The sequence below is a fragment of the Heptranchias perlo genome, chromosome 4 (genome assembly GCF_035084215.1).
Source record: "Heptranchias perlo isolate sHepPer1 chromosome 4, sHepPer1.hap1, whole genome shotgun sequence".
NCBI classification, from domain to species: Eukaryota; Metazoa; Chordata; class Chondrichthyes; order Hexanchiformes; family Hexanchidae; genus Heptranchias; species Heptranchias perlo.
The window spans coordinates 87,754,045-87,773,118 of NC_090328.1; the positions used below are offsets into that span (position 1 = coordinate 87,754,045).

At 39.6% G+C, this 19,074-nt stretch overlaps 1 protein-coding gene across 3 annotated transcripts in view; it reads left to right on the forward strand.

Annotated features, from left to right (window-relative positions):
• The window catches only part of smarca2 (SWI/SNF related, matrix associated, actin dependent regulator of chromatin, subfamily a, member 2), a 141,182-nt gene that overhangs the window by 11,765 nt on the left and 110,343 nt on the right, over positions 1–19,074 (forward strand). For all 3 annotated transcript variants that reach the window (XM_067983273.1, XM_067983275.1, XM_067983274.1), the window contains exons 3-4: positions 6,357–6,486; positions 12,996–13,325. In XM_067983273.1, coding sequence (XP_067839374.1) covers positions 6,357–6,486; positions 12,996–13,325 — 460 coding nt within the window. The remainder of the gene's footprint in view (positions 1–6,356; positions 6,487–12,995; positions 13,326–19,074) is intronic.

The window sequence follows — 19,074 nt, forward strand, 5'->3', positions numbered from 1 at the left end:
ACTTTTTGTCTGTAGGAATACTGGAGGGTGGGTGGGGGTTTCCCTGCATTTTAACATTCATGTAAAATGAAAATGATCTTCTAAAGGAAGTGGGAAAAGAGAGGGAAAAAAATGTCATGGCACCTTGAGTCAAGTGCTTTTTCCATTGTATATAAGGCCTTGTTCTGAACCACACCATAGTTTTCTATTCTAATCACTAACAGGAGCCATTGTTTACAAGGAAAAAATTATTATTTTTTTGGTCCAGTCAAATTTCTTTAAATATATACTCTAATTTTTTAGTCTGTTTTTACTTTAGAAAAGATGTGTAGAGCTCCTCAGTAGCCTACTGAGTAAAGGCTAGTGTAACACTAAGGCATACATATCAGAAGGTCTGTGCTATGATTCCAAATTTCAACCAGGGCAGCTGTTGTGCTGCAATTAGTACCTGCATTAGAGAAGCAGCAAATCTGCTAGTGTCCTCATTGCTGATCATCCAGTGACCACTGCTGGAAAGTTTTTGGGTATGTAGTAGGGGAGAACTGTCAAGCTCAGCTATAGTGCCCTCTTTAAAAAAAAATCTGTTGAAACTCACCATCGAGTGTTTATGACAAATAATAACTTGGGGGGGCAGTACTGAAGAGTTTCTGGTGCAGTTGAATTTGTATCCCTGTAAGAGTCTGGGCTTTTGGGAGAAAATTGTTTTCCAGGTGTTTTAGCAAAATTTTATTTGCTTTACTGAAAAGTTATCAATGCTGATATCAGGCCGAGGTGCGTTTTGCAGATTTGGCTGGTCTTAGATTTGGGTGTATCTTTTCTGGTTGAATCATCTTTAGCTCCAGTTGATAACGTTACCTGTTTTTGAGCTCTGGTTTGCATATAGTTGCATTGCCTAATGACCGTGAAGTCCAAAGGCTGCTCCAGGTTCTCTAAAATACCCATTTATGGCAGTCAAATCCTCCAGTGTCACTTTGGCTCAGTGGTAGCACTTTCTCCTGAGTCAGATCGCCATGTTCCTGAAGAACTTGGGGAAAATATCTAGGGTGATATTTCTGTGTAGTACTGAGGGAGTCCTGCATTGTCAGAGGTGTTTCTTTTAGATGAGACATTAAACCGAGGCCCTATCTGCCTCTTTAGGTGGATGTAAAAGATCCCATGGCCTAGATGAGGAAGACCAGGGGAGCGCTCCTGGTGTCCTGGCCAATATTTATCCCTCAGCCTACTCCATCAAAATAGATTAACTGGTCATCTATCTCATTGCTGTTTGTGGGACCTTGCTATGTGCAAATTGGCTGCTGTGTTTGACTACATAATAGTGACTACATGTAAAAATGAATTAATTGGCTGTGAAGTGCTTTGGAATGTCCAAAGGACATGTAAGTACTAATATAAATCCAAGTTCTTTCTCAAGTTCTCAAACAAAGTTGGCTTCCTTAAATCCACGGTGGAAAGTGTCCTCAGAGTTTAGTGCCTCATAGTGTTGACATGGCTTAGTTGGTAGCCTCTGAGTCACAAGCTCCACGATGAACTTCATCTAATCTAGGCTGACACTGCAGTACTGCAGTGAGGGAGTGCCACATTGTTGGAGGTACAGCCTTTTGGATGAAATGTTAAAGTGCCTGCTCAGATGAGTGTAAAAAATTCTATGGTACTATTTGAAGATGAGCACTGGAGTTCTTTCGGTGTTCTGGCCAACATTCTCGCCTCGCCTCAACTAACATCAAAAACAGATCATAGAATAATACAGCACGGAAGGAGGCTATTCGGCCCATTGTGCTTGTGCTTGAGCTATCTAATTAGTCCGACTCTCCTGCACTTTCTCCGTAGCCTTTTAAATTTTTTCCCTTCAAGTATTTATCCAATTACCTTTCAATCTGCTTCCACCACCTTTTCAGGCAATGCATTACAGATTATTACAACTCGCTGCGTAAAATGTTTTTTCCTCATGTCACCCCTGGTTCTTTTGCCAATTACCTTAAATCTGTGTCCTCTGGTTACCAACCCTTCTGCCACTGGAAACGGTTTCTCCTTATTTACTCTATCAACACCCTTCATGATTTTGAACACTTCTATCAAATCTCCCCTTAACCCCCTCTGCGGTAAAAACAACAACCCCAGAATCTCTAGTCTGTCCATGTAACTGAAGTCTTTCATCCCTTTTCCATTCTAATAAATCTCCTCTGCACCCTCTCTAAGGCCTTGACATCCTTCCTAAAGTGTGGTGCCCAGAATTGGATACAATACTCCAGCTGAGGCCTAACCAGTGTTTTATAAAGGTTTAGCATAACTTCCTTGCTTTTGTGTTCCCTGCCTCTATTTATAAAGCCAAAGATCCTGTATGCCTTTTTAACAGCCTTCTCAATTTGTCCTGCCACCTTCAAAGACTTGAGTATGTATACCCCCAGGTCCTGCTGTTCCTGCATCCCCTTTAAAATTGTACCATTTAGTTTATATTGCCTCTCCTTATCCTCCCTACCAAAATGAATCACTTAACACTTCTCGATGTTAAATTTCATCTGTCATGTGTCTGCCTATTTCACCAGCCTGTCCATATCCTCCTGAAGTATGCTGCTGTCCTCACTGTTTACTAATTTCCGTGTTTTGTGTCATTTGGAAACTTTGAAATTATGCCCTGTATACCCAAGTCCAGGTCATTAATATATATCAAGAAGAGCAGTGGTCCTAATACCGACCCCTGGGGACACCACTGCACACTCCCCTCCAGTCTGAAAAACAACCGTTCACCACTACACATTGCTTTCTGTACCTTAGCCAACTACATAGCCACACAGCAACTGTCCCTTTAATGCCATGGGCTTCAATTTTGCTAACAAGCCTATTATGTGGTGAATTATCAAACGCCTTTTGAAAGTCCATATACACAACATCAACTGCACTGCCCTCATCAACCCACTCCGTTACTTCATTAAGTTAGTCAAACACAATTCGCTTTTAACAAATCAGTGGTGGCTTTCATTTATTAACTCCTATTTTTCCAAGTGCTAATTAATTTTGTCCCGGATTAAAATGTCTCAAAATTTCCCCACCACCGACATTGGGCTACCAGGTCTATCCCTCTCCCCTTTTTTGAACAGGGGTTTGCTGTAACATTTGCAATCCCCCAGTCCTCTGGCACCATTCCCATATCTAAGGAGGATTGGAAGATTGTGACCAGAGCCTCTGCAATTTCCACCTTTACCTCCCACAGCAACCTAGGATGCAAAAACTGACCATTCGCTTGTTTCCTGTTTTGTGGTAAGTCACTTTGCAGAAATTGCCGTGTTTGCCTATGTAACAAGTGATTACATTTCAAAAGTAATTAATTTGTTGTATATTGCTTTGGGACGTGATGAGGCACTGTATAAATAGAAGCTCTTTCTAAGCACAGTTCCACATCAGAAAGGGAATCGAGAGTAGACAGAGATTTCTTGGACCTTTTATAAAGGTAGTCCGCTTCAGGTGGAAAGAGCAGGGTGAAGGCACTGATGTTCTACAGGATTTGCACAACCTTCTCCAGCTACATTCACTAAATTGCTCAACAGGGTCTCTGATCTTTTGCGTGCACCTGACCCTAACTAGGGGACGAAAGTGACTGGGAACATTAATAACTCAATGATAATACAAACACTGCGATCCTGTAGTGGAGCTTATACAACCCTGCCATGAGCGGAACAGGAATTGATCTTGTTTCGCAAATTCTGTTGTTAATGCAGGTTGCATAAATGTGGGGAGAAATCATTGAGTGTATTGTCTTCAGAACGTACTTAAAAATGGCATTGAGTCTGTATCCTGAGCTATGAAATTTTTCTGAGCATTTAGCAGAATTTATGCAGGTGGCAAGGCAAAGGGCTCTTGCACTGACATGAATTCTGGGTGTCAGATATCACTAGCTTCTTGTCAGAGTTTCTCAAGATTGCTACACTGAATGAAACTAATGATCCAAGAAAAGATCTCAAACTCTAGAGGAGGCATATCCCTTTAGAGAGGAGAAAAACACTTAACCTCAATACCTGTATACACTAGACACTAGTCAGTGTCCTTCGAATGCAATTCCTGTATTTCTACCAAATTGGGGCTTTGTCTCTGACATTAGCAAAGATCTAGGTCTTGATTTATTCCGTACATTCCCACGTTTTCATACACTCAAATGGCCTGAATTGTTTGGTTCACCTCCAAAGGAGGGTAACGAACACCTTTCATGCAATTACCTCTTTCTTCTTAAGGGAAACTATTCTAAATCTGATCTAAACACAGAGATATGCCTTTGATCAGTTTAGGCTGGCTGTGTCTAAAGAAAAAGCTTAACTGGAAGCTTTTGGTGTTGTCAGTTCATTGAAATGTGCAATTGATGTACTTCAACCATAGGAGATGTTCTGCATTTGCTGTTTGTGGAAAACTTCTGAAAATTCTTCAGTTACTGTGCTTCATTTGAGGTGGACCATATTTACACATCTGTTTTTAAAGTCCTTCTTTCAGAGTGCATTTTCTTAAAACTGGCATATAGATTTAAATAAATCTTCTGTCCTTCAAAATAGGAATAACATTGAGGGTCAATGATGGTATTTATTTTTAAATTTGCATCTTTACTGTGTGTGAATTTCAAGTTGTGAGCAAGGGATTGGATTTCATGTTCCTTTGATTGATAGTACAGATAATTATTGGTTGTTAACTTCCTTAATTTCACAATTGCCCTAACAGCACAACCATTGTAATGCATTAAAATGCTGGTATTGGTGATCTTTGTGACCTGTAAATGTCATTTGAACATACAGATATTTCCCCACCTTATGGTGAAATGGGTGTTTTGGCTACATGTTTTAAGCATGTCAATTTAGCTCAAATCTTGGGTCGATAGATATTAGCAAAATTGCTTATTTTGGGGATGACAGACCCTGCTTTCTGAATAATAATTCTTAAAATACTCTTGAAAGAGCTTCTCTCTTTACAAGTTTCTGATTGTCTCTTGTCTCTTCCCCCCACCCCCCCTCCCCACCTTTGCTTTCTTGAAGAAAACTTGTATTTATGTAGTGCCTTTCACATAGTCAGAACATCCCAAAGCACTTCATAGCCAGTGAATTATTTTGAAATGTAGTCACTGTTGTCACAAACATCAGTAAATTAAATGCCCAGTTAATCTATTTTCATGGTTTTGGTTTGAGGGATAAATGTTGGCTAGGACATTGGGCGAACTCCTTTGCTCTTGTTCAGATAGTGCTGTTTGGATCCTTTGTCGGTTTAATGTCTTATCCGAATGATGGCACCTCCAACAACGCAGCAATCCCTCAGAACTGCACTTAAGTATCAATGTAGATTATGTGCTGAAGTCCTTGGAGAGGGGCTTGAACCCACAACTTTCTTACTTGGTGGTGAGAGTCAGACCAAGCTGACAAACTCAAAGGTGCAGTGTGAATATTGATTTTGAAACTTTTACAGGCCCTAACACAGACCTCATCAGTGCAGTCTGAAGGCTTGTGAGATGCCACGGTGGTGGGTTAAAACATCCTCCATGGCTGCACACCACCAATGCTGAAAGTAATTTTTGAAAATGTTAGAGAATCTTCAGTGGGAGTGATGTCTCACTTAATTAAAGAAGTTTGGTGATATAAACACAAGTGGTTTAAGTGGTCTTCCAAACGCCTTGGTAGCTTTATAGTCTGTTTTCCCCCAATCTTTTACGTGAAGTATATTATGTACAGTGACACTGTATTTGAGTGTAGTTCTTTGGATTGGTAAAATGCAGGTTTGTACCTGCAGTTACCCATGTGATGAGCATTCATTCTCAATCTTGTAATTAGGGAAGGTACAGGGCACATGTCAGTGCTTCCCCAAAGGGATGAAGAATGAGAGGGAGAAGCCTTGAGTTCTTGCATAACTCCTAGTGTCTGACGCAAGGTTGTTTGCTTGCCTACGCTGTTGGTAAGGTCAAAGGTTGGGGGGGGGGGTGGTGGGGAAAGGAAGAACAACTCTGCAGGATGGTGAATTTTAACTGTTGATTAGCTTACCAGTTTGTATCCTGTTTCCACTACCCAAGTTTCTTATTGGATTTTTTTCACTTTGCCTCAAGTGTAACCAGGTGATAGAGATCTCAATGATAAAATTCTGCAATAGGAACAGCATACAACTTCAGTAGGGCTTCTACAAGGATATTCATAGTTTATGAACGAAACCCATTAACTGGCTTTTTTTTGGAAAACCGCCATTTGTGCAATTAGCTATAACTTCAATCTAAAACATTTACAGAGAATACTATTGAGTATTACCAAAATCCAATTTTTCTTCAAGCCATGCTGCTCAAAAGAATTCCCACTGTTAAATGGTAAAAGTTAATATCAATCAAATGCCAAATATATGTTCACTTGGCTTATTTTTCTCTTTAGCCTATAGATGCAATGCATGACAAGGGGATGGCTGATGAAATGCATTATGGTCAGATGAAAGGCATGGGAATGAGGGCTGCTCATGCTGGAATGGGACCACCACAGAGTCCAATGGATCAGCATTCTCAAGGTACATTTGTTGCGTGTTTGTGTTACTCTGAAATTGTTTTTCCTCTCAGTATTTTATCAGTATCTGTTAATCTTTCATTTTCAGTTATTTTTCTAATTGACAGTTGTTACTTGCTTTACCCCGGCAATGGATAACTATTGGCAATTGATGTTTGGTTCCTTAACTGATCTATAATAAAGTCTTGCATCCAGCACACACTTCCAGGAATTATACTACTGGTATTATATTTTAGCTGTCACACTTTGTTGATTAGTTCAAAATATGATGGCAGCAAATTAGAGCTGAAGAGGTAGGAACCATTTGAATCAAAAGCGAGGAAAGCGGCTAGACAGCTGTTAGTGAGAAGCAACAAAGGACTAACTCAACCAACCAATCCTAAATGAGCCTTCAGGAGAACCTACCAATTACTCAATCTAACTATCCAAAATCTTCTTGAATATATTTTTGTCTGCCATTTTTTCGCTCAGTAATTGAAATTAGGTTTGAAACAAAATAAAAATATCAAAAAATATATATTTTGCAATTTGTTGAAATTTACCCACTGAATTGTCTCATGTCTTTCATTACCTTCATTAAAGTTTTTAGTTGAAAGCCTCAGCATCTCCCAAACTCGTGGACGTAATATTTTTGCCCAGAGCCTTGACTCTTTTAACTGACTCCAGATCCTGCAATCTGTGCATGTGCACAATTTTGCAGGATTCATTAGTGGTGTTAATGAAATTATTTGAAGAAAATCTGGAGGCTATATTCAAGTAAAATTTATATTGTGTAAAGGCAGAGCCTCACTTAATATATAATAGGTTGATTACACACAACACCTTTTAATGTATGTTTGAAATATAAACAATTCATTTTTCTCAGAAAAGTCAAATTGTGTCTGCCCATAATCATATTTCAGTTTGTATCTTTTTGGAAAGGACTTGCATGCAAACTGAATGATGAATTTGAGTAAGTTTTCAATTAAACTTAAATAAAAGCTATTAAATTTTTTACTTCTACAAATACGCCAAGCTGGCAGACTCCATCGTTTCCTCCTCTTCCTAATTTGAATTCTATCTTTTTCCAACAAATGAATTGAATTTTGAAATCTTCTTGAGCAAACAACCTCTAATTATACTCAGCTGTGTTCCATTGGTAGTTAGGAAATGTAAGCATTCTGATTAATGTCAGTTGTATAAGAGAGAGACTGGAATGAGCCAGAAAGCCCATTCTGTGCCCCACAATTCTACCAAACCCTTGATTTCCACCTCCTCAGCGATGCCAGACTCCTTGGCCCTAGCCTCTTCTACCAAACCCTAGGATCGCCCAAGTACTGCTAAATACCAGGTTTAAAAAAAAGAATAATAATCATGGGAATTTTCAGCTACCCCCAAATAAACTGGCAAGAAGAGGTGGGGAAAGGGGAATGGCGTTTTTACAGTGTGTACTTGACTCCTTTCTTACCCAGTGTGTGAGAAGCCCAACAAAAGAGGAATCACTGCTGGATCTAGTGATTCCTCATGAATGAAATGAACCGGAGCAGATAAGAGAAGTAAGTGTAGGGGAACATCTAGGCTATAGCAACCATGACATAACAAGTTTTAAAATAATAATTGAGAAAGGCATAAGTAAGACAAAGGCCAAAGTAATAGATTGGAAAAAAGCTAATTTTGAGGGGATGAGAATGGAACTAGGGAAGGTAAACTGGAAAAAAATGTTGACAAAGAGAACAGCAATGAGAAATATTTAAAACTATGATCAGTAGAGTTCAGGAGAAATATATTCCTCTAAAAAGCAAGAACAAACTAGCCAATATTGAAACACCATGGATAAATAGAGATGAGTAAGATTAAAACTAAAGAAAAAGGCGTACTCTAAGTACATAGACAATAAAGGAGAGAATGTCAAAAAGGAATACGAAGAGGTTACGGAGGAAGTCAAAAAAAACAATTAGGAAAGCAAAGAGGAGCCCACAAAATTAAATTATCAAGGAATATAAAAAAAATAGTAATGTATTCTACAGACACACAAATAACAAAAGAAAAAGGGATGCACAAGATAAATTCACAGGTAATGACAGCGAAATGGCAGAAATACTGAATAGTTACTTTGCCTGAGTATTTACCAGGGAGACTAATAAGATGGGTATGATATTAGAAGAGATCAAAAAAGGTGTAAAGACATTTGAGATAGAAAGGGTGGGAGAGATAATTGATAAACTAATCAAACTTAGAGAGGATAAAACCCCTGGTCTGGATGGATTACCACCGTGCCTAATAAAAGAAGTTAGGGAAGAGATAGAGGCACTATTACATATATATATAAAAATTCATTAGAAAAGGGAATACTGCCAGAGGACTGGCAGACAGCTAATGTTATTCCTACATTTGAAAAGAGAGATGAAACAAGTCCAGGGGACTATAGACCAGTTAGCATAACATTGGTGGTAGGAAAGATAATGGAAACTTGACTCAAGGATGTAATAGAAAGACATTTAGAAAACGAAAATATCATAAAGTCGTCAGCACAGATTTCAGAAGGGAAAGTCATGCTTGACGAACCTTATTGAATTCTTTGAAGAAGTAACAAAGAGTAGAAAAGGGTAATGCAGTAGATGTAATAAGTTGGATTTTCAAAAGGCCTTTGATAAGGTACAGCACTGTAGACCTGTGACTAAGGTCCAAGCATGTGGAGTCAGGGGACCCGTAGCAGAATGGATAGCAAGCTGGCCAGAAAACAGAGAGCTGGAGTTAAGGGTAGCTATTCAGACTGGCAAAAGGTGGGAAGTGGTGGTCCACAGGGATCGCTGCTGGGACTACTGTTGTTCACAATTTACATCAACGATTTGGACTCTGGAATCAGAAGTACAATTTCAAAATTTGGGATGACGTGAAATTGGAGGATGTAGTTAATGCAAAGGAAGAATGTGTTAAAATGCAAGAAGACATTAATAAACTTGCAGAATGGGCATGTAATTGGCAAATGAATTTCAATATAGATAAGTGTGAGGTGGTGTATTTTGGTGGGGAGAATAAAGAGGCCACATATTGCTTGGATAATAAGTCTAAACGGGATAGAGGAGCAAAGGGATCTAGGGGTACAGATACACAAATCACTAAAAGTAGCAACGCAGGTTAATAAGGCCATCTTAAAAAAAAACAAGGCAAACCAAACACTGATTCATTTCCAGAGGGATTGAATTGATAAGCATAGAACATGTGTTAAACTTGTATAGAACCTTGGTTAGACCACACGTGGAGTATTGTGCACAGTTCTGGTCTCCTAATCGTAAAAAGGATATAGAGGCACTGGAGAAAGTGCCAAAAAGATTCACAAGGATGATACCAGAACTAAGAGGATATACTTATCAGGAAAGGCTGAACAGACTGGGGCTTTTTTCTCTAGAAAAGAGAAGGCTGAGGGGTGACCTGATAGAGGTCTTTAAGATAATGAAAGGGTTTGATAGGGTACACATAGAGAAAATGTTTCCACTTGTGCAGGAGTCCAAAACTAGAGGTCATAAATGTAAGATAGTCATTAATAAATCCAATAGGGAATTCAGGAGAAACCTCTTTTTACCCAAAGAATGGTAAGAATGTGGAACGTGCTACCACAAGGAGTAGATGAGGCAAATAGCTTAGATGCATTTAAGGCGAAGCTGGATAAGGACATGAGAAAGGAATAGAAGGGTATGCTAATGGAGTTAGATGAAGTAAGGAGGGAGGCGGCTCATAGACCAGTTGGGCCAAATGGCTTGTTTCTTTGCTGTAGACTTAATATAACTCAATGTAGCTACCTCCAGCTGGTACACCTTGTATACCATGTTGCTGTGGATCCTCAGCTTCAAAAATTAAATATGTAGCGGTAAAGAAATATGTCACTCATTTAGAATTTTCTCAGAATAATGCGTAGAATTGCAAAATTTAATCCCCAAAGCACTGACAAAAATCCCAGAATGCTATATAATAAAAATGGAGTTTGACTTAGTCAGTCACCGTAAATTAGTTGGTCTTAATGTTATGCCACAAATGGCATAAATACCCCTATTATTGTAGAATAGCATATCCGCCAACTTGCAGTGAGAAATGTCACTGGAGATCTAGTTCTGATGTAGCTTCAACTTGGACCAATATGTTTTGAGTATTTATAATTACAATATCATATTCTGATGAATTGTCAAGTGTTAGCAAGTCACCTTGTTTTTGAACATGTTTCCAATATAGTGCTAGATCCATCCCAATTATATTTCTGGATAAGCTGGTTCTGCACTCTATAGTTCTTGTTTTCTCTTCTTTTCCTTTACTTCTCTCCCCACTGCCAAACAAAGAAAAGATGTTGATATCAGAATTTGTAGTGACTTCTGTTTCTAAGACTAGGATAACACCCCAGTATCTTCTTTTCTTCAGTGTGAGGCCCAGAAGACCATGTCAGGTCATGTTCTCAAGTGTGTATATGTATATATAGGATATGCATTGAAGGCAGGTGGTTTACAGATAAATAGATCCCTGAGTGGGGGTGATCATAAATGAATAATGTCAATCGTAGCAGAAGTGGCTTACTTTCTGTAAATCACTCCCTTTAGATATGTTTTTGTTTTACACATTAACTGGTTTGAGTCAAAAAATATTCTTAAAATCAGTGAAGAAACTAGTTAATGAGCAGCCACGGTAGAGGCCTTGACCTGGCATGCATAATAAGTAAGACTAATAATTTCTTATGGCATGATCTTCCATGACACATACTGTAATTTTCCACAATCTGCTATCATGTGTAATCCATTCCCCGTGCGCCCCCCCACCCCCATAACTAAAATGAAGTTCTAGTTTTCTCTGTTCCCCTACTTCCTTTACGCTTTAGCCCATTAGCAGTATCTTTTCAAAATCAGGATGTATAGTGTTTAATTAAACTGTCTTTACGTCCTCATTTTATGTTAAATGCTTAGAGGCATTTCTGAGAACTGTGATAAAGTACTAAATAAATGCAGTTCTTTTTCTTTAACTATGAATACAGTTTAAATTGTATACATTAGAATTGATTAGCAAAATACAAGCTGTGATTTTAAACAAAGTAGTGTTGGTTAAAAGAAATTCTAAATACATTTTTTTAAAATTAAGGTGTATGATCATTGTGAGTATATGGAAAATGATCTGCAAAGGAATATTTAAAAAAGAGGAATAGTATCCCAAAGGTTCATTGTATGACCCCATAATGCACTTGCAGCCCACTGCAGAGCTTAACCAGAGTCCCGATTTTAATTTAACGCGCCTGAAGTCAATGGGGTGTAAAATCGGGTGGGGTGTAAATTGGCATCTGACCTGAATGCACTCCATTCTCGTCTGGTAAGTTAGCTTTTAATGGGGTTGAGTTATCTTTCAGTACCAGTACATTTTTCTTTGGTGTTTTGCATGATGTACTTTTAACTGTCTGATCATCTGAGACCGGTTCAGGTGTTGGGGACTGAATTGGGACAGGTTTTGTCAGCTCACCTTCAATGTAATAAATCTCATACAGCTACCACGATGATTCCTCAGCCATTCCATTGGGTATCCCTAATAGTATGCTCTCTCACAATTCAGTAATTCACAAAAAAAATAGTTGCATTTCCTTTCTACTCCCTATCCACAGCGCTAGCCAAAATCAACAGCCTTAGCCTCACTGATCAACAGCACCACTTCTGCTCCTGTACTCCAGGACCGAGCTAAATTCGAACTGGATGCCCTAAGGCTCAAAGTGAAAAATGTATGTTCAGCAGACCAACGGCGCATGTGTGGTGACAATTCAGTCTCTCCTAAACCCCCTCCTAACCCCCTAAGTGGTACTCCAGCTACTCCTCAGTCTCCCACTCCCTCCCTTCCCCAGCTCTCCCAACTCCAGCTGTTATATGCTCCCTCACTTCTTCAGCTTTGAAGTTTTGATTCTGATTCCTACAGCTATGGTCCCATTGTGACAGATCACTGCACGAAACAGATGTAACTGGCAAGCAATTGTTGAAATCACAGAAATGACAGTAAGCACACAATTAAATAGAGACAGAAGTAGCGAAGAGGTAGAAAGAGTAACCCAGAAGCAAGAACAGATTAACAGAGACAATGAGATTGTAGCAGAGAAGTACAAAGAAAACACAAGAGAAAAGGAGAGAACAGCACAGCTGCTATTCTAGTTGCCCCACAATCCTCTTGACAAGGCCTCCAAGACTGGTTGCTAAATGTTCCCAGTTTGGGAATCACTAAACAGTTAATAAGTAGAATGAGTTAAACCTTGGCTTGCCCAAATTCCACCTCTTTTATGCTCTGATCTCTGATGAGTAATTGAACCCTTTGAGGGACAACTGCAAAATCTTGATGGGAAACAAGATCGGGGAAAGCGGTGAGTTCATATTAAGGGTAACATACAGAGCAATGTGCTCCAAGCCATAACGATCTGTGAGTAATGTCACATATCTACTAGTGTAACCTAAAGATATAGTGCAATAATTTTGTGTCCATCTTTACATTTAGAATCTGATTACAAAAAATATTTTATCTATGCAGGGTATCTGTCGCCTCATCCATCTCCTATGAGCGGACCAGAGCACGTTCCCAGTCCAATGTCAGCAGGTGGCCCTACTCCTCCTCAGATTCCACCAGCCCAGGCCACACCAATGTTGCAAGGAGACCCTCAGGTCATGGGTCAGCAGAACAGAGGTCCTTCACCTTTTAATCCAGTTCAGCTTCACCAATTAAGGGCTCAGATCCTAGCTTATAAAATGCTTGCTAGAGGACAACCTTTACCGGATAACCTGCAGCTTGCTGTTCAGGGAAAGCGGTCACTACCCAGTATGCAACAGCAAGTAGCCCCTATTGCCTACAACAGACCACCCAGTAAGTATGCATTTTTGTTTTTATTGCTTTCACATGAAAAAAGAATTCTCGATTCTAAATGTATTTTCAGATTATTGAGCGATAAGGCAGTTTTGAATTAGTCTAGTTTCAGCATCCAGGCAGATGTTTGGATAGCTAGACTACATCTTATGAGATATTAGTCACCATAAATATGCAATCTATGGGAGACTGTGGAAGCAGTTAGTATTGATACATTCAAATGTAAATTAGATAGATTTCTTTCAGAAATAACATTGAGATACGAGTAATTTGAGACATGACATGTGGTAAGTGTAGGAGGCTTGGGAGAAAAAAGGTGACTTTGGACCTATGGTTCCCAAAGCTCCCCACCACTGGGGATTTTCTTGTGTCATTTCATTGTATCATGCGACTAGCAGAATCTTAGAGGATGAAGTAGATGGGCCTTGGGTCTCTTTTTGTCTAGCAATTCCTATGTTCCTATTACTGTGGGATCTTGTTAATGGTGCAGGTAAAGTTTTATATTATTCAGAGGGGAGAGGTGCAACAAGGTGGGGAAGAGAACAAGCTGAAAAATAGGGGAACAGCAGGTAGTGGGGGTAGGGGCAGCACTGACAAACTAGCTCAGCAGGGTTGAGTTTCAAAATATAATTTGTGGGGAGTTATGTTGCGTTCCCTTCTACCTTAGCAGTGTTGGCTCACAAAATATAACTTCAGTGGTGGGGCAGGTTAGCTACCCTTCACTCTACCAGTCCTAGACTTCCTTTTCTGCAGGGGAAAAAGGTCCCTTTCCTCCGTGGGGAGGAGGGAGGAGAGAGTACAGACAAATACTTATTCCTTCACCAGGCTCCAAAGTTGCTCTGAAGGAGATTCTAACAAGTCTCCATTCAATGTCAGCTGGAGGAGATAATACTTGTTCTGAGAGCTCAAACTGATTTCCAATTTATTGCAGAAAAACAATTCTGTGATCCCGGGCTTTTTGTTGAAGCAATGGGGAGCAAGCGACATTAGCGTTCCAATGCCATACGTCTGCTGTCGGCAGCAGTTGTGGAGGGCGGGGCTGGGATTTGGCTAGATATCAGCAGGGGACATGGGGTCGTCCATTCATTGGCTTTCACAGAGTATGGCTTGGTCTCGGTTCACATTCGGCTTCAATTTCATTCCTACTTGCATTTCGTGTTTGCAGTGTTCGGTTTCAATTTACTACTGTGTCTACTGGCTTTTCAAAGATTGTTTAATGTAATTTGCACAAAACTTCTTTACTTTCAACTTTTATTGTACATAAACGGCTCTTAATTCCAAACAATTACCTATGTTCTATACTATATTTAATGGATCCAGGGAATTCAGAATCAGTGCTTTTTCTAAGAGATGGATTCATCAAGATTCTGCTTGGGGCTGCCACTTAACATTCGATTCTGTCCCACTGTTTTCAATTTGTCATGTAGCGATACATCCACTTAATGGCACAATGACTAGCCAATCATCTCAGTCCCAGGGCATCGCTGCAGGAGCTCCTCAGGGCAGTGTCCTAGGCCCAACCATCTTCAGCTGCTTCATCAATGACCCTCCCTCCATCATAAGGTCAGAAGTGGGGATGTTCGCTGACGATTGCACAGTGTTCAGTTCCATTCGCAACCCCTCATAATGAAGCAGTCCGTGCCCGCATGCAGCAAGACCTCGACAATGTCCAGGTTGGGCTGATGAATGGCAGTGACCATCTCCAACAAGAGAGAGTCTAACCACCTACCCTTGACATTCAACAGCATCACCATTGCTGAATCCCCCTCCATCAACATCCTGGGGGTCACCGTTGCCCAGAAACTAAACTGGACCATCCATATAAATACTGTGGCTACATGAGCAGGTCAGAGGCTGGGTATTCTATGGCGAGTGACTCACCTCCTGACTCCTCCAAGCCTTTCCACCATCTACAAGGCACAAGCCAGGAGTATGATGGAATACTTTCCACTTGCTTGGGTGAGTGCAGCTCCAACAACACTCAAGAAGCTCGACACCATCCAGGACAAAGCAGCCCGCTTGATTGGCACCCCATCCACCACCTTAAACAGTCACTCCCTCCACCACCGGCGGACCGTGGCTGCAGTGCGTAACCATCTACAAGATGCACTGCAGCAACTCGCCAAGGCTTCTTTGACAGCACCTCCCAAAGCCGCGATCTCTACCACCTAGAAGGACAAAGTTAGCAGACGCATGGGAACACCACCACCTGCACGTTTCCCTCCAAGTCACACACTAACCTGACTTGGAAATATTTCGCCGTTCCTTCTTCATCGCTGGGTCAAAATCCTGGAACTCCCTACCTAACGGCACTATGGGAGAACCTTCGCCACTAGGACTGCAGCAGTTCAAGAAGGTTCACCACCACCTTCTCGTGGGCAATTAGGGATGGGCAATAAATGCTGGTCTTGCCAGTGACGCCCACATCCCATGAATGAATTTTTAAAAATATTGTTGGAATTATGAGACCGCTCCCAATTTTTATTATATAACGGATACTGTTTGGAACACCATGGTTCTTGTACTACTGGGACTATGGAAAGGTCACACGTAGAATGTATCTAATCAGGTTGAATGATGTTAAATTGCTGTCATTTTTTTTTTGATATTGCTTAATGTATTGGATCATTTTGCAGAGTTTTATATTTGAAATGTTACCTGTTGTTCACCCATCTCAGGAAAAGAAGGTTCTTAATGCTGCCAATTGTGCACATTTAATTGAAATGAACAGCTAGAGAGGTTGACTAGATTCATCTAGTTTAGTTCTTAATTCCAAGGAATTGAATTTGTCCAGATAAAAAAATACATATTTTGTATTTGACTTTAGTAAAAATTCATGGATTTTACATGTTTTAATACATTGCTAAGTAGTGCAGAGCTCTCAAGGTCAAAGAGTTCAAAAACTTGAATGTAGCATTACTGCCGTTCTGTAGGAAGTACTGGCCCTAACCCTAACCCTAATCAAACGTTGAGTTTATGTACAATTAATTTGTTACGAGTCACATATAAAATACTGTGAGGACCAGTTATCCAAAACTGACTGGGATAGAAGAGTATTTGCATAGTTTGATATTCACACATACAAAGTATGTTTGTATGATTTTTATGTGGAAATATTCTAAAAATATAATTAATTTTGATTGTCCGCAATGAATATAGAAGTCTTTAGCATCCATGCTGCTTTCAAAATAGCTGTATGTTTCCACTCTCATTTGATCCAAATGCCGGTACTTTTAGAACTTAGCAGTGATAACATGGCATTAGCAGACAGGAGAGTATTTTGCATCACTCATTTGCCTTAAGATGCAGGAGTTAAACTGAGTTCAGATAATCAAACTATTCGAATAGGTGATGTTTGGATAACTCAGGTACATTAGATTGAGTATGATCATGAGTCAGTATTGAAAGGTGGTTAATCTATTTACAAGCTCCCTTTCCTTTTTTAAAGCATTGTCCCCATTTAATTTTCCAGAGTATGCAGTAAAACTTTGGGGTTTAGGGCAGCTATGTTATGACTATAATGCATTGTAAGGGTCTGTTTCTTGTTCTGAATTGGAACTATTCAGTAAAGTATTATTCAATTAAGGTGTTTTTAAAAAAGAATTTTAGGTTGCATAAAATTGGAGAATTGGGGTCCTGATGCATGAGGGATCTTTTTCTTTAACAGTTACAGTGGATAGCACCAATTTCTGCAGCTGTTGGCTGAATTTAAAACATTTTTCTCTCAGCAGTTGCTTACTGATTTCTTGGGGGAGGGAACAATAAAATGTTGCAAAATCTCTGGTTTCAAAAATGCCAACAAATTCTAATAAGATAGAAACTAAATTCAGTTCATTTCATCTTGGACACTGATAAGTACTTCTGTAAGAAGGACCACAGGTACAGCTAAACTGTAGTTTTGAAGATATTGGCTGGAATCTTCGTAAGAGTTAGTTTCTTAAGATAATTGCAGGTAATTTTGGGAATAAATTTCTAAAATTTTTCTCCATCCTGTAGGCAAAATCAAACTGTAAGCAGTTAAGGGACAAGTCCCATATTAAATTTGATCTGAATTTTTAAGTAATTTATCCAACAAAGCAGATTATTTGGCTTTTCATCTAATTTATTTTTCAATTTTGTTGTTAAGCAATATATTACACATAGTCTTTCTCCAATTTTAATTTTCTTCAGTTGCATTCCACCAAGAAAAAATCTGCGCAATCATGTTCTACTTGATACAGGCACCATGGCAGTTCCTCAACCCGCACCAGTATAAACTTGTTTTTAAAAAAAAAATGACTACATAACACAAAAAAAATTCATAATCCAAACTTGGCTCCAATACCATCCCTGTTCTTCACAAGCAGCATGATGCAACCTGCCAGGCATCTGAACATCCTAACTCCAAATACACCTTCTGGCAAATGACTGGATAACCTTTGTTTACAATTCCTTGGAGCTGCCAGACTTTTTAAGCAGAGGGATTCCTAAGACCCACTTTATAGCAAACTTTCTCTTTCCTTCCCCCACCCCCCCAATATCCTTAAGAGTTTGTCTATCAAAGTTTGTCATTGTGCTGTCTTAACAGGGGATCTCCTGCTTTCTGCATATGCAGGATTTCACAACTGCAACCCCCCAGGAATAATGCCAACAAAACTACTGTGGACCTTACTCTCCCAATCTGCTTTTTTTGTGGGTCATTTTCCCCAGCAACAGTGTAAACAATGTTATTGGTGGAGAAGAGATGTTGCAGAAACTAATAGGAGAGAGAGTGAAACAAACTAAGGAAAAGCGGGTGGGAAAAGTAGCATGCAGAGCAATTGATGTGAAATGAACAAACTCCTGACTTTCTTTAATAATTTTGGCCGTGCTGCAACCCAGGGAACAGCGAAAGAAAGGCTCAGACAGTCTTGCAGTGGAGCAGAGAGAAGGTGAGGGAGACCATGTTCAGTGATGGAAAGGAGATGGGCAGATATACTCGACTGGGAGGTGAAGCATTGATGTGGTCTGTTGGAATGGGATATAAGGTAGAAAAAGTGATCCTTTTGAGCAGGGTTGAGAAGTGAGGGCTAGAAACCCTGTTTGGAGTGGAGAATGTTTTTGCTTATAGACCATATTGAGGGGGTGGAGGGGGAAGAGAAGACACTCACTCTGCAGGAAAAGAAAGAGAAACCCTAATGCAGGGGAGGCGTGTGTCTGGCTCTGATGTAGGTGGCAGAAATAGTTGCTGATGGAGACTGAGCAGGTCTACATTTTAAAAAAAAATCATATATTGGGCCTGAAATCGTGCAGAGCGGCATGGCAACGCTTACTGCAGCTCCTGCAAATTAAATGAACAAAAGCACTTACTGCGTGAATTGCTTGATTTTCAACTTTAAAAAAAAAATTGTGCACTATCAACCCAGCCTCTGAGCAGCGTGAGCTGACGGGCATGGAACAGTCTGAGAATAGAAGACACGTCCACAAAATCTGTCAGGAAGAGAAGTCACTCCCACAGATTCAGGCTGCATTGCTCAAGCAGGCAAGCAAAATTCATTCATTTTAAAGTTAGTATTCTGGATGTCATTGTAAATAAATTTAACTTTTTTAATAAAAAGCCAAAGAAATAACTAAATTAAAGAAACAGAAGGGAAAAATTAAAAGCATTCTTTTTACATTTTTTTCAATTTTTAACTTTTTTTAATGGCAAACTATTAAAATAAGGAGTAATATGAGACTCCACATTTTTAAAATTTAATTTTTAGTTGTTTGGCAGTCATTAAGACTAACC